Genomic DNA, 14,989 nt, shown 5'->3' with positions numbered 1-14,989 from the left:
AGATTTATTTATCTTCTATAATTGAAACTTTGTAGCCTTGAGTGGAGGGCAGGGCTGGCCAGGGCGGGCGGGAAGCTTGGCTTCCTCCATCGCTGGGGGACAACCCAAGCCTCCTGCTCGCTCCACCTCTGTGGCTGCCGCCATTTTTGTTGGGATTTATTTATCTTCTATAATTGAAACTTTGTAGCCTTGAGCGAAGGCCTGGGTCAGCCAGGGCGGGCGGGAAGCTTGGCTTCCTCCATTGCCGGGGCAACCCAAGCCTCCCGCTTGCTCCAGCTCCGTGGCCGGCTGCCATCTTGGTTGGGTTAATTTGCATACTTGCTCCTGATTGGCTGGGGGGCATGGCTTGTAGGCATAGCGGAGGGATGGTTAATTTGCACGTTTCTCTTTTATTAGTGTAGATAATATAATAAAAAGGGAAGGGCCTCTCAGTGTGTGTGGAGCCCACAAAGGACACCTGCTTCTGAGCCCCCACAGGCCACCATGCCGGACAGCTGACGCCCTGTGTGTGCTGGGTGAGGAGTGGTAGGTCTGGCTGGAGAGTGCCCACCCAGCACCCCAGGCAGGAGTCTCCAGGGCGCCTTTAAATAGCACCATGAATGGGCGCCATTGAGGAGGCCACTCCAGGATGCTGCCCTGGGTGGCCAGGGACTCTTCTCCAGGCCTGGGGAGAGCCAGGCTCTTGCCCGTCCCTCTGTGCCCTTCAGGTGCGTGCTGGATTTCCTCGCTCTGCAGGCACCTCACTGGCCGCCCAAGACAGTCTCCAACTGGAAGCCCCTCTGACACCCAGGGCGGGCGTGCAGGAGCCCCAGAGCCGCAGTTCAGGACAGCAGGTCTGCGTCTGGAGCCCTGGGCCAGTCTCCTCTCCTCGCCCAGAAGGGACGGTGGTCTCTCCTGTGCCCAGGTCCCTTAAGGTTTAAGAGGAGAGCCCTTGGTGGCCACCCAGTTATCGCAGGGTCTGAAGGCCTTGGGCCGGCGAGGAGCCGTCACAGCGGCCAAGAGCAGTGTCCGTCCTCGAGTCTCAGAGACCAGGGCCCCTGCGGGCTGTCGGCAGAGGCCCTGCGGGGAGAGCCAGGTCTGCCAGGGAAGACGATGGTGGCGTACTCTGTCTGTTCAGGCACACAGGGGATGGGGGGTTCCGGGGTCTTCTCCCGACACTGGAAGTCCAGCTCTCCGTAGTCCACAGTTAACACAGGCCCTGCGGAGGCGCCCTCCTTCTTAGGGGAGAAGGAGAAAGGAGTCAGCACTCTCTCAGTGGCTGGTGAACACGCACAGACACACAAGTGTGAACACAGACCCACACGTGCGTATACACACATACACAGAGGGTCAGGGCTTGAGCCCCACAACCTGTGCTTGGGCTTGGGTCCCCATGTTCAAACAAGGTGACATGGTTGGGGGTGGGTGTGGCTGTTCCTGAGGCCACTCACCTGTGGCGTTGCCTCCACCCCCCCACCCCCCTCCACCCCCACCCCCACTTTCCTGAAATGTCCCAGCATCACCAGAAGGCGAAGGACACTCACCTGAGGCTGGTCCTCCCTCCGGCAGGCACAGCCCCCTGCAGAGACACACAGGGAGTCAGGCCCAGGAGGCCCAGGCAGGCTGGGGCTCAGCAGGCAGTGGGGTGGGAAGACCTCTGGCCATGGGAAGAGCCTAGCGTCCTCCCTGCCTGCTCCCATCCCCCATGCAGCCACCCGAGTCCCTGCTCATCGCCAGGGCCCGTCTGGAAGTGAGCTGCTGGGTGTGAGGCCACACAGGACCGCCTGTCTTCCAGGCGTAGTGCTCCTGTGGGTCGCAAACCTGGCCGAGCCCGGTGCCCACTGCAGGCCACCAAACCCACCGTGGGTCCTGGGCTGGCGCCACAGAGCACACAGCAGACACACAGTCAGCGGTGCTGTGGCAGCGTCTCCCTGACGGATGTGCACACGCACCACGTGCGTCTCCACCAGGGACCAGCGCCCAGGGCATACGGCACATCTCAAAACTATCTGAAGGGGCCTGGCGGGCGCGGCTCAGTGGTTGAGCCTTGACCCATGAACCCAGAGGTCCCTGGTTCCATGCCCGTCAGAGCATCTGCTTGGGTTGTGTGCTCAATCCCCAGCAGGGGGCGTGCAGGAGGCGGCTGTGTTTCTCTATCATCGATGTTGCTATCTTCTCTCCCTCTCCCTTCCTCTCTCTCTAAAAAAAAAAAAAAATCAATAAAAACATATTAAAAAAATATCTGGAGGAGGAAAATGTGATCCCTGGAGAAATGAACCCTGCAGGGCCTGGGCCGCTGTCCCTAACCACCCAGGGGGAGGGCATGGCGGCCGTGGCTGCCCTTGTCACCCAGGGCGGGCGTGCGGGAGGCACAGAGCCGCAGTTCAGGACAGCGACTCGGCCGTCTCAGCAGGTCTGCGTCTGGAGCCCTGGGCCAGTCTCCTCTCCTCGCCCAGAAGGGACAGTGGTCTGTCCTGCCCCCAGGTCCCTCAAGGTGTAAGAGGAGAGCCAGGCAGGGCTGACTTGGTGCAGGGGTGTGATTCCTACAAGGCTCAGCCCTGGGTGGCCACCCAGTTACCGCAGGGTCTGGAGGCCATGGGCCGTCAGAGGGGCCAAGAGCAGCATCCGTCCTCGATTGGGAACTCCTGCTGTTGCCACCCATGGTGCCCGTCCTGGGAGAGTGTGACCGGAGCCTCTGGTGTGCGGGGCCTGCGGAGGGGCTGACCTAGCCCTGGGCTAGGCCCCCTCTAGGAAGCGGCTCCTTTCTCCAGCCCCAGAGGTGTCCACCCACCGTCAGAGTGACTGAGGTCAGCTGCCTGTGACCACCACCATCCTGGGGGGCGGGAGGGCTGTGGCTGTCACCACAGGCCCCCAGCGGCGGTTAGAAGCACCGTCGCAGTGGCTTGTGGCCTGAGATGTGGCCTGAGGCTTGAGGGCAGCCACAAAGGGGCCACAGCCTGGGGGCCTCTCGTTGCCTCCTGTGTGACCTGGACAGCTGCCTTCCCCTCAGACCCCTCCTGAGGGCGTGGCCGGGGTCTCCGAGTTCAGGCCTCGGCAGTGCCTCGGGCTCCACCTGGCTGGGACGGCCGGGCGGCTGGCTGGGGCATTACCTCGAGTGGCCAGGACCCAGGTCAGCAGCAGAAGCAGCAGGACGCCCACCAGGACGCTCGTGACACCGATGACCAGGCCCTGTAGCTGACCTGCGGGCCTGGGTGGGGGGCTGGGCCTCTCAGTGGGCAGTTCCAGGACTCTCTCTGGAGACACAGAGGACAGATACTCAGGCGTGGGGACACAGGACAGGGACTTCGGGTCCTACCCTGCCCCCTTCAAGTCCGAGGGGCCTCAATCCCAGGCTTGCCCTGACCAGTCTCACCCAGGCCGGCACAACCTCATTCTGAGGCGCACCGACCGCCTGCCCCTCCCTCGGGACAAATGGGGTCTGAGGTGCTTCCAAGCATAGGGGCCCGAAGCCACTGGTCACTGTGGCCCTGGGTGTGGGACAGAGTCCTGGGGTGAAGGGAGGAGAATCCGTGCTCACTATGCCTCACAGGCCCTCCCCTGCCCGTCCGCATCCTCACTCCCACCCTCGGGTCCCGCCCTGCACCTGTCACTGTGAGCTCTGCTCGGGGGCTCTCCTGGATCTGCATCTTGGGGCGCAGGTAGATGGCCCCACAGAGGTAGATGCCGCTGTCATTGCGCTGGGCAGTGAGGACACTCATTTTGAAGTCCCGTCCGTTGGGCAGCCGGGTCATGCGGAAGCGCTGGTCCCTGTGGGCTTCCTGCCCGCTGTCCTCGGGGAAGGCGGCCAGCTTGTCCGTCTGGTTGCTGGGGCTCATGCGGTACCAGTTGAGCACGAAGTTCTCGGACGTGTTGGAGAAGCTGCAGGTGAAGGTGGCGTTCTCCCCCTCGGCCACCGTGAGCTGAAGCGGGTGGAAGGTGAGGGGACTCCAGGACCTGTAGGGCGTCTCTGGGGGGGTGGAGAGAGAACCAGCGGGACTTGAGGAAGGCATGTGGGACAGCCCACCGAGACCCACCTCCCACTGTCCCACCTCCCGCCAGACAGGAAGGTCTGGGAAGTCCCCTGGAGTCCCCTCTGCCATGAGCCTTGTAGCTTCTCCTTGCACGCCTCCTGGGGCGGGGTGCTCACCTCTCACCAGGGAACCCCATGGTGGGATCGTGTCCATTGACGGCATCCAGAGATCTGGGCTGGGCTGCCTCTGGCTCCGACCCCAGGCCCCCCATCCCTTTTCTTTCCCAAGCAGTGGCTTAGGGCCTTCACCTCTCCCTCCTTGACTCAGGCCCCCAGCTCTGCCTCCCAGGTCTCTGCACGGTCTGCGCTGTGCCAGGGGGTGCGGAGGGTGGCCTGGGCGCTGGGCTGGGCTGCCGAGGACTGCTGTGGGCTCAGGGGCCAGCCTTCCCCCATTTCAGGACAAGCTCAGAGCTAGGACCCCACATGAGCACTGCTGACCTGGGCAGAGTGGGGCCCCCCAGGTCCTCTTCCAAGGCTCTGGGGACTGAGGTTCAGCTGGGCCATCGCCCCTGAGATGGACAGAAATAGAGTCCCCAACACCCTGGGCTCCAGCCCACACTCCCCCGAACAAGGACGGGCCGGCAGTCTGGGGCCGCCCACACAGGAGGGGGCGTGAGGTTCTCCGACGCGAGAAGGAGCACACATGCTGGGTTATGCTCTCCCGCCCTCACATGCATTCGCGCTCACAGACACACGTCTGCTTTCTACTCGGCTCCATCCTGAACGGGAATACTTGCTGGGCGTGGCTCCCCACACTCCGTGACACTGGCCCCGGGCTGGCTGCTTCAGCCCACCCTGCCCCGTGCGATGCCTGCCCAGTGAGCCTGCGCGGCTCGGAGGAGGATGGGATGGTGCTGGGACCAGCTGCCCTTCAACCTGGGCCACTTCAGGGCACGTGTGACCAGGACACCCTCTGCCCATCCCCACTGGGCACCTCACAAGGGTCAAAATCACAGCTATTCAGAGACCAGGTGGGTCCTGAGGTGTTCCCAGTGTCCTCGCATTTCTGTGGCCCTGCTCGGGGACACAGGACCTTCCTTCTCCACCTCCCACCCGGTTCACACTGAGGACACTGGCTTGTAGAGCCCAGGGCCCAGCCAGCCTGTACCTCCGCCATGTCCCTTCCCGGGCACCTCTCCTGGCCATCAATGCAAGGTCAAGATGGGCACATGGCCAGTCCTGGGGCTGCAGGTACTGGCCCTATGACCCCGTCAAGTGCCAGCTGGACATGAGCCAGGGGAGCATGTGGCCGTGAGCGTGAATGCATGTGAGGGCGGGAGAGCATAACCTAGCATGTGTGCTCATTATCGTGTCGGAGAGCCTCGAGCCCCCTCCCGTGTGGGCATCCCAGAAGTGAGACGCCTGCACATCCTTGTTCAGGGGAGCTGGGGTCCCCTGGGCCCTGTGGAGGGGCAGCTCGGGGGAGGGCATGTCCCACTGGCTGGGAGGGGCCTGGGTGTCGGGGAGGCCAGGGGCTGGAGAAGGGCAGTTCCGGACTGGGGATGGCTGAGGCAGGTGGGGTCCTCTAGGGGTGACACAAACGCTGATGGACACACAGCCCTTCCCTCATTCTTGATTGTGTCCTACCCTCCTGCATGCCAGCCCCGCTCCCCTTGGCAGCACTATCGCCCATCTTCTTCACACATTTATTTGGGAAGCAAGTCTCTCTCTCTCTCTCTCTCTCTCTCTCTAATTACTGGGCCTTTTCCTACACTAATTATGATTTGATCTTAGATGATTTAAAGCAGAATACGTTTACTGTCTACCCTTGGTCTCTTTTTCAGGAGAGAAAAAAATGAGAAAAGACTTAGCGAAAGAGGTGATACTGTGCTTTGCGGTAAAGGGTTTTGGTGTGAAAGAAAGTGATTTGGAGCTGTTAGACTGAATAAAAGATCTAACAGAAACAGTGTGGTGGCAAAGTACAGAAGTGTCCAGGAAAGGTTGGAAAGGCACACCAATCTGGAATAGAGAATCTAAGAGGAATAGTAGTGTGATTGCCTCCCATTGGTGGGGCAAAAAGTCTCCAGCTGCTCAGGAAAGTCCAGTCTCCTTCCTGCGTGAAGTCAGCACTCGCTCATACGTTCTACAACGGGATGTGGCGTGCAGGCGACGAGCGGCACTTTGGACCTGGTCCACAGCTCTTCCCCGGCACCCCCCAGCTTCTCTTCTCTTGGCCGACCAACAAAGATGACTCTGAGCGCAAGGCCCGAGTGATGAAAGAAAGCCCCATCAGCTTGGGTTTCTAAAGAGATGTACGGAGCAGAGCCACCCCGCTAACCCCAAACCACTCAGCACTGTTAGATACGCAAGAAATCCTAAGTTTGAATGCTGCACATCAGTCATTACAATTATCTAAAGAGTAACTGCTGTGGTGTGGTGGTGACAGAAGGCAGAGCTCTCTGTATGGTGTCGGGAAGCAAGTCTCTTTAAAGCAGTGGTTCTCAACCTTCCTAATGCCCCGAGGAGGGTCTTAGGCGACCCCTGTGAAAGGGGTCGTGACCTACAGGTTGAGAACCGCTGCTGTAGAGCCTAAGACCATCGGAAAACACAGATATTTACATTACGATTCATAACAGTAGCAAAATTACAGTTATGAAGTAGCCACGAAAATAATTTTATGGTTGGGGGTCCCCACAACGTGAGGAACTGTGTTAAAGGGTCGCGGCATTAGGAAGGTTGAGAACCACAGCTTTAGAGGAAGCGTCCTGGAAGTGACAGTTCAAGGTGGACAAAGACTCGGCGAAGTCACCGGTGACCCTGCGGCACCAGAGCGCAGGGCTGGATCCGTGGGCCCACCACTGTGCCCCCCGCCACTGTCCACGGCAGCCAGCCCGTGTCTCCCTTCACAGACGCCCAGGATGGCCCGTCCGGATGGTACCGTCCTAAGTCACTGTCCAACCTTCCCCAAATCCATGCCTCCACCTGGGTCCAACTTGCCAGGGCCTCCAAGCAGACCCCCCTCTCATGGCCGGGCCCCCCAAGAAGCTCCCCTGAGAGCCCACGCAGTGCACAGAGCCCCTCCCCTCCTGCCCAGGCCCCCCCAGCAGGCTTTCCCAAGGCGCCCCGGCGTGGACGCTGCTGACCGGTCCCGGGACGCCGTCCTTGCTCTGTGTGGAGGGGGGAGCCCTGTGTCTCTGCAGTTTTGGATCTCATCTGCCCGACCCCTGACCTTTATTTGTTACCAACTGAGTCACTTGTCTGTCGGCTCTTTGTGGTGCCTCTCACGGAATCTGACTGGACGAGGCGGGTCCCCGTCCAGCTGCCCCCGTGCGTCTTTGTTCATCACAAAGGGAAGGCTCTTGCCTTCCCCTCTTTTGCTGGGGGCCCAGAGAGAAGGTGACCCTGGTGGGGTCCCTGGCGGGTGCCCTAAGAAGGACCAACACATTTGCGATCTCCCATGACCAATCACCAGACACACCCAGGTGGAGCCCTCGAGAATGCCAGGGCTGCCAACAAAAGCAAAAATAGACAAGAGGGACCACAGCAAGCTACCAAGCTGCTGCACAGCAAAGAAGCCACCAGACAAAATGAAAAGACAGCCTGCGGAGTGGAAAAAAGATCTGAAGTACTTGTAAATCATATAGTGGATAAGGGGTTAATATATAAAATACGTAAAAAAAACCATATACCTCAAAAGCAAAATTACCCCCACCAACAATCTGATGACAATATGGGCAAAGTCCCTGAACAGGCATTTTTCAAGGAGGACATACAGATGGCCAACAGACACATGAAAAGACGCTCATCCTCATTAATCATCAGGGCAAAACCACCACGAGCCACCACCTCATGCTTGTGAGAATGGCTGTTTTCAGTGGAGAAGGGAAGCCCTCGGGCACTGCTGGTGGGAATGTACACTGGTGCAGCCACTGTGGCAACCAGGATAGAGTTTCCTCAGAAAGTTAAACATAGAATTTCCATAGGATCCAGCAAGTCCACGTCTGGTATTTATCTGAAGAAACCCAAAACGCTAACAGAAAAGATAGGTGCACCCCACGTTCATTGGAGCCTTACTCACGGTGATCAAGCTACGGAAGCAACCTAAGTGCCCACTGATAGACGGGTGGGTAAAAAAGAGGTGTGCATACATACAGTGGAATGTTGCTCAGCAACAAAAAAGAATGAAATCTTACCATTTTCGACAACCTGGATAGACCTTGAGGGCATTATGCTAAGTGAAATAAGTCAGACAGAGAAAGACAAATACCATATAACCTCAAGAATATGTGGAATGTAAAACAAAAACAAACAAAACAAAACAAAAATCGAGCTCCTGGATACAGAGAACAGACAGGTGGTTGCCAGAGGGAGGGAGGTGGTGGTGGGTGAAGGGGGTCAAAGGATAGAAACTTCCAGTTATAAGATGAATAGGTCCTGGGGCATGGCAACTGTACTTCATAATATTCAACAGTGAGCCCTTCCCATCCGTGGGCTCTGCATCCATGGACTCAACCAATCTCGGATCAGAATATTCGAAAGAACCAGAAATCCCAGAACATCCCAAAATGCAAAATTTGAATTTGCCACGTGCTAATTTGCGTGGAGCACTTGCTGAATCCACGCAAAACAAGTGATGTGCGGGCGCACCCGCTGATGTTATATGCAGATACCTCATCATTTTATATAAGGGCCCTGAGCATCCTTGGGGCTCAGTACACAGGCCCCCGGACACCGAGGGCTGGCTGTAGTTGTTTATTTAAATGTCATCTCTTCTCATGGCCAGAACTTGCAAAATGGCTGTGGTAGATACATTTGACCACAGATATGTTGTTGTTTATCTTTTCCCTCACAAAGAATTAAAAAAACACACACACACACACACAAAAACCCCAACAGCCTAGAACTAGCACATAAGACGTACAAGATGTCACATAAAAATTTGAATTTCTGACCTCTCCTTAAATGTCAGAAAATCTGCAACATCTGGTGCAAGGTCCCGCCTCTGGAGCCGAGTCGGGGCTGCCCCTTCCGTGAGAGCGGGCGCTTGCCCGGACACCCAGTCCCCACTCAACAGTTTGCCCATCTCTGACGCCTTTTTCTGCCTCTGGAAACCTTGAGGCTCGGTAGGAAACTATGATGGTGTGTGCATTAGGTGTGAGTCAGTAAGCGTGCTCCCGGTGGTGGCTGCGAGGAAAGGAAAGAACACAAGAGAGGATGTTCAAGATTTAGTGACAATCCCTTCGGCGAAGTGGCCAGGGGAGCGATGATGGCCTGGCAGGCGTGGCCGCTGTGAGAGCTGGCTGAAGGCCGTGAGTTTAAGTTCCGACCCAATTCCTGCCCGACACCACAGGGTCTACTGTCTGACAGAAACCTGGACCTCAGAGTTGACAACGTATTACTTTCTTGTTCAATCTCAGTACACACAAGTGGGCTCAGAACTGCTACCTCACGTCTTGGTGGGAAGCACCTTTACTAACGAGACTGTAGTACATCTGTGCAGTGTAAGGGGCTTGACCAGCATTCCCGGGCGTCCTGGACCCCATCCCCGCGGACACTGAGGCACACCACTGCACGCGTGGAAGCAGCCAAGAGAGTGGAGCGCAAAGGTTTTCATGACAAGAAAAAAGAATTCTGTAACTATGTTTGGTGGGCGCTGTGAACCAGGCTCATCACTTCGCAATGTGGACAAATACGGAATCATCACACTAGGCACCTGGAACGAATGCCTCAGTAAAACATTCCTCGTTCTAAGGCTTCCCGTGCGTGAAATAAAATGGAGATTTGAATTTTAAAAGAAAAAGAACTCCAGGGCCTGCAGAGACAGAGGGAGCCGAGGACCGTGACTGCCAGACAAGCAGTCAGCGCTGGACGTGGGGACATCTGAACGCGGGACTCGCGGAGCTACCGTGCCGGGAGGAGGGGAGCTCTGCGGCTCCATCAGAGCAGCCAACCTCCGTGGCCCAGCCCAAATCTCAGTAACATGCACAGATGGGACGTGGGCCCAGATTGACACGCTGAGGCCTGACCCAGCCCCTCAGTGTGGCCTTACTTTAAGGTGACCAGATTTTAACATTGGTAAAGCGGGACACCATTGACGGGGGGGGGAGAGGGGGGTCTTGATTAAAAATTTGGTCTATATGGAGCAACAAAAATTTTCACAGAACGCAAAAATAGTATTGTAATATATTTTTTAAAATTTCAACATAAGTACAATTTACAAATATAATAAAAAGTTATGTATAGTATTATTTTATTCTTTGGCATATTTCTCATTTGAGTGAATTTTTTTTTTAGTAGATTGCTGTCATTGTTTAAAAGGTCATGAATTTGCCGTAGCGTAAGTCGTAAGTGTCACTTTCAAGGCCTGGCGCTAGACTTTTTGCCGCCACTATAAAATATAAATAATATGAGTACTGTCTGCTAAATTCAAGAAAATTTATGTATTTATGAAATAAATAAATAAATTACTTACCTAAATTATCTGAATAGCTGATTTGTAATGACATCACTTGTTTAACTAGCTTACTAGCACGCAGTACGATGTGTATCGTCTGAGAGACAGTTACAAAATGTTTTCGTCATTGCCAATCCCAAAAAATGCCATTGTTCATTAAGTCCAAACAATGGTGGTCGAATTCTAACAACTGATCAACAATGCGAACTTTGATAAGCAGTTCTCGATAATCAGTTCTCAACAATTATTTGTTATTATTAAAGTTTAACATTATAAAATTAACAAAAATAATATAAAACTCATATCCTGGCTAAATAGCCACATGGCCGCCGAAAACCGTATATTCCCTTCCTGTTCTCCCACCGTTCCCTAGCTTGTCGTGCATTCTTTCCAAAAATCGGGACTTTTTTAAAACGCCGCGGGACGCGGGACAAATTGTTAAAAATCGGGACTGTCCCGCCAAAAGCAGGACGTCTGGTCACCTTACCTTACTTGGAAACGGGTGGCTGCACATACAATTGTTCACAATGAGGTCCAGAGGTGGCCCTCATTCAACATGACCATGACCTTGTAAGAAGAGGGACATCTGGACAGACGCAGACAGGAGAGACCACGTGGAGACAGAGGCAGAGATGGGGTGATGTACAAGCCAGGGGGCGAGAAGGATTGACGGCCACCACCAGGAGCTGGAGAGGCCTGGCCTCTCCGTGCTCCGCCGGCCGACCCCTGGATCCCGGCTCCCAGCCTCTGCGTGGTGGGACCATGAACTTCTGTTGAGAAGCCGCCAGGTCTGTGGCATTGGTCGCGGCCGCTGATACACACAGCGAATGTGCCAATGTTATCAGCTGGCAACTCTGGGGGAAGGAGGCTCGCTGCTGTGTTTTGTAACTATTCTGTATGTTTTAAATATTTTTCAAAACTGTGATTTGAAAATATAAATACAATAATCTGGCTTAGTGTCACGGTCTGTCTGCGTCTGTCCAGATGTCCCTCTTCTTATAAGGTCATGGTCATGTTGAATGAGGGCCACCTCTGGACCTCATCGTGAACAATTGTATGTGCAACCACCCGTTTCCAAGTAAGGTAAGGTGACCAGACTTTTCTAAGTGGTCTGATTTAATTCTCAGGACCCTCAGAGGGCAGGCACGATTGTCCCCAAACTGCAGGTTAACACCTCGGCTCCGAGAGGGCACGTGACTCGCCGAAGGTGAGGAAGCATGAGGACGAGGGCCCTTGTTTGACTCCAGGCTGTCACTTACTCTCGTTTTCTCTCCTTCACTCGCACCGGGTGGGTGGGGGCGTCCTACTGCTGGGTTTGGGATAGTTCATAAAGTGCAAGAAAAACATGTACGGAGAGAGGGGGACTTCCATGGGAATAACTGAAACCATAAATACAGCGAACGAATTAGGAAGGAGGAAGACGACATGGGATAGGAAGTCCCCGTGGCCTGGAGCGCCTGAGTCTGAGTCAGAGCAGGAGCAGGACCCCACAGGCGTGTGACACGTCAGTGCTGTGCTCCGTGCTGGGCCGGGGTCACACACGGGGAAACTGAGGCACTCTGCGTTTGAGCATCTTGCCAAGGCTAACACGTCTGAAACTGGAGGGTCGGGCTGCAGAACCTCACTCTCACCTTTCCCTGCTTTGGGAAGGGTCCTGGTGAGGAGCGGGCCACGGGGAGGTCACAGTCCCCGTGAGGCCCCAGGTCTTCCTCCCAGGGGGCGCTCGCCCCTTCTGCTCCCGTGCCTGGACTCCCCCCAAGGCCCTTCACCAGGCACCTTTCGGCCACGGGCCCTGGGACCACTCTGAGTTTCTTCACTGACCCTGAGGTCCTCCTGGAGAGCGAGGCCCTGCCTAGGAAAAGGCCTGCCCCATCACCATCAAGCAGACCCTGGAGGGGCAGAGTGACCGAGAGCCCTTGGCCCCAGGACTCCAAGGTGTCCGGGAACCCCCACCTCGTCTTGGTCCTTCCAGAGGCCCTCGGTCCCCCTCCCAGCGAGGTCCAGAGGAAAGGCCCAGCCCCGACGTGGGGATCCACCTTCCCCGGGTCGCACCTGTGCAGGGCTGGCTGAGGATGGGGGCAGCCAGGGGGAGCCCCGCTCCCTGACCCTGGGCCTTCGGGGCCTGTCCAGTGGGCGGCTCACACCGGGGGTCAGAGCCAGGGTCCCCTCACCAGAACCTGCCATGGATGCTGAGGTCGTGCCCAGGCTCTACCCCTGGGAATCTCCTCCAGAGACCTCAGCGGCGCCCCAGGCCCTGAGCGGGGTTGGGGGACGATCTTTACTTGCACGGTTACTTTGGATAGAACGAGAGTAAGTCTCTGGGCCATCCAGCCATTCACCTCAAGAGCCAGTCAGCCCCCGTGAGGCTGGCCCATCCCAGGAAAACACACGTTGGGGCAGCTGGGCGCAGGTGTGGGGCTCTGGCCAGCCCGGCCTGGTCATTCTTACAGCAAGGGGCTCAGGCTCACCATCCCAAAGTCACAGAGGAAGACCTGGGATACTCCTGCCTGCTCAGGGGTCTCACCACCAGGTGAGCCCAGAGAGGGCACTTCCCTCGCCCAAAGCCACACAGCACTCTGCCACACAGTCTCCTCCCCACCTGCCAGAGACTGAGGGCCAGAGGCTGTTCCCACCCCTGACCCCGACACCCAGCTGCGATCCACTTACCTAGGAGCCATCCTGGCCGCCAGCCCAGCTGCAGCACCGCCCAGATGAGCGGCCAGGGCACCCACGGGGTCCCCATGCCCCAAGCACCTGCCGCCGCTGACTCCTCTCCTCTGCTCTGGCAGAGTGCGTGAAGAAAAGAAACTGTTCCCTGGGGTTGAAGGTACACGCCCCGCCCCCTCTTCCTCCTCCTCCACACGGGCAGAGGGAGGGTTAGGGGGTGGAGAGAGAGAGAGAGGGGGGGGGAGGGAGATGGGGGGTGTGAGAGAGTAGGGGATAGGGGAAGGAGGTGGGAGGGAGAAAGAAATACAGAGACAGAGACGCAGAGAGAGAGATGAAGAGGAAGAAGGAGAGGGAGACAGACAGGTGGAGGGGGTGTCTGGGTACCTCTCCCCATCAGGGGACTCTCTATCGAGGGCAAATTTAGTTTCTTTATCTGGGGTTGCCCCTTTCCCTTTCCATAGGATGGGGGGGTGACTGTCCTCCCCTCCCCAGCCATCCTTCGGAAGTTGGGTCACCCTCTCCGGGCCAAGCTCCCCCAGGAGGCAGTGGAGGGTGGGCTCGACCCCGTGCCCACAGCCCACTCTGCCTCCTCTGTGGCCTTGTGTTTGAACTCCCCAACTCTGCCACTACTGGGGGCCGAGGCCCAGGGCCTGGCCAGACCTCTGCTGCCCCCCCCCCACGCCCGGCCACCCCTCTGGGCAGTGGACAGTGGGCAGCCAAGGGCTTGCCTGGCCCTCCTGATCCTGGAGAGCCATCGTCCCTCCCCGGGCTGCAAGGCCACCTGCAGGGGGCAGCTGAGGGCCTGCCTGACCCCTGGCTTAGGTCAGGGACATTTCTGCGAGGCCCACCTGAGACCCTTACCCATGTCCCCCCCTGATCCTCCCCACCTCCACGGCGGCCCTACTGAGGGCCATCGGCTGCCTAGCATCCCCCTCTCAGCTCCGGGTTTCAGAAGGCCCCAAGCCAGGCTGGGGAGGCCCCATTTCCAGATCTTTCCACTGTCAGCAGCCTCCTGACGGCGTGCAGTGTCCAGGGCTCAGCCTGTGAGGCAGACCGGCCTTCGGGCCTGCCCGTGTCACAACCCTGGCAGGCGCCCCCGCCCCCCCACTCGGTCAGGAGACGGGGTTCCGGTCTGCGGGGGGCTGTGGCCTGGCTGCCCAGCCAGATGTTTGTGAGACAGTTTTGCTCTAAGCCTTTTATGATAATGAATGGAAAACAAGGAGAAAAGAAACTGCTGATATTAATGCGTAGGTCTCACCAGCTTAAAATAACCAAGACAGAAACCCAGAAACCGCCTGGCAGCTGGCGCCACCGCCGGGCTGGGCTCGAGGGAGGGAGCGCTCAGCGTCAGTTGTGAAGGGAAAACATTAAAGAACAGAAACGGTGGAAACAGCATCAAAGACGCTGGCGTCTGCAGGCAGAGCGAGTGAGCCAGTGAGCGGGCGGCTTCAGTTCAGAACAAAGGGCCGCTCCCCCGTGTGGGTGGCTGGAGGGCCCAGGGTCTCTGCCAGCCGGGCCGCCCTGTGGCCCCTCAGAGGACTGGTACTGGGGTGGGAGGGGCTCCGCGGAGGGCTGGGGGTGGGGCCGGGTCAGGCTAAGGGTCACCAGGCATCCAACGCAGGGAGCCGGCGGCTTCAGCTCAGGCCCGGCTCTGTCCAGGGCACTGCAGTTTGTCCCCAGGGGCTGGGGCCCTGCGCTAGGGACGAGCTATCCTCCGAGGCCCGAGCTGAGGGGACTGTGGGGGAGGGTGGGCCTGTGCTCTGGGTGTGAGATCCCTGGGAGGGGTCTCCTCACCATGCCAGCAGCCCCCTACCTGTGACTTTATCTGCACGAGCGTGGGCATGTGTCCACAGGGGGCCGAAAGCCAGGGGTGACTGAGTCCCTCCTGCCCACCTCCCTGGTCTCTGCTTTGTTTTCCC

The 14,989-nt window shown here is 57.5% G+C and overlaps 1 protein-coding gene across 1 annotated transcript; it reads right to left on the bottom strand.

Annotated features, from left to right (window-relative positions):
• Positions 1–986: 986 nt before the first annotated feature.
• PDCD1 (programmed cell death 1) lies at positions 987–13,146 on the bottom strand. The gene is made up of 5 exons (XM_008138489.3): positions 13,071–13,146; positions 3,584–3,946; positions 3,090–3,233; positions 1,524–1,558; positions 987–1,217 (listed from the first exon to the last, which is right to left on the bottom strand). The coding sequence occupies exons 1-5, from the start codon at positions 13,144–13,146 to the stop codon at positions 987–989; spliced, it is 849 nt and encodes a 282-aa protein (XP_008136711.2).
• Between the last annotated feature and the right edge of the window lie 1,843 nt (positions 13,147–14,989).

The sequence above is a fragment of the Eptesicus fuscus genome, chromosome 11 (genome assembly GCF_027574615.1).
Source record: "Eptesicus fuscus isolate TK198812 chromosome 11, DD_ASM_mEF_20220401, whole genome shotgun sequence".
Classification (NCBI taxonomy): Eukaryota; Metazoa; Chordata; class Mammalia; order Chiroptera; family Vespertilionidae; genus Eptesicus; species Eptesicus fuscus.
Note: the sequence above shows the minus strand (reverse complement) of the source record. Positions and strands in the feature narration are given on the sequence as shown.

What these genes read in the sequence shown, in the direction of transcription:
- PDCD1 (XM_008138489.3), bottom strand. Translation starts at nt 13,146, where the DNA reads ATGGGGACCCCGTGGGTGCCCTGGCCGCTCATCTGGGCGGTGCTGCAG. An exon ending in AGCAGAGCTCACAGTGACAG is followed by an intron (nt 3,234 to 3,583) that starts GTGCAGGGCGGG and finishes CTGTGTCTCCAG; the next exon opens with AGAGAGTCCTGGAACTGCCC. An exon ending in GGAGGGAGGACCAGCCTCAG is followed by an intron (nt 1,218 to 1,523) that starts GTGAGTGTCCTT and finishes TTCTCCCCTAAG; the next exon opens with AAGGAGGGCGCCTCCGCAGG.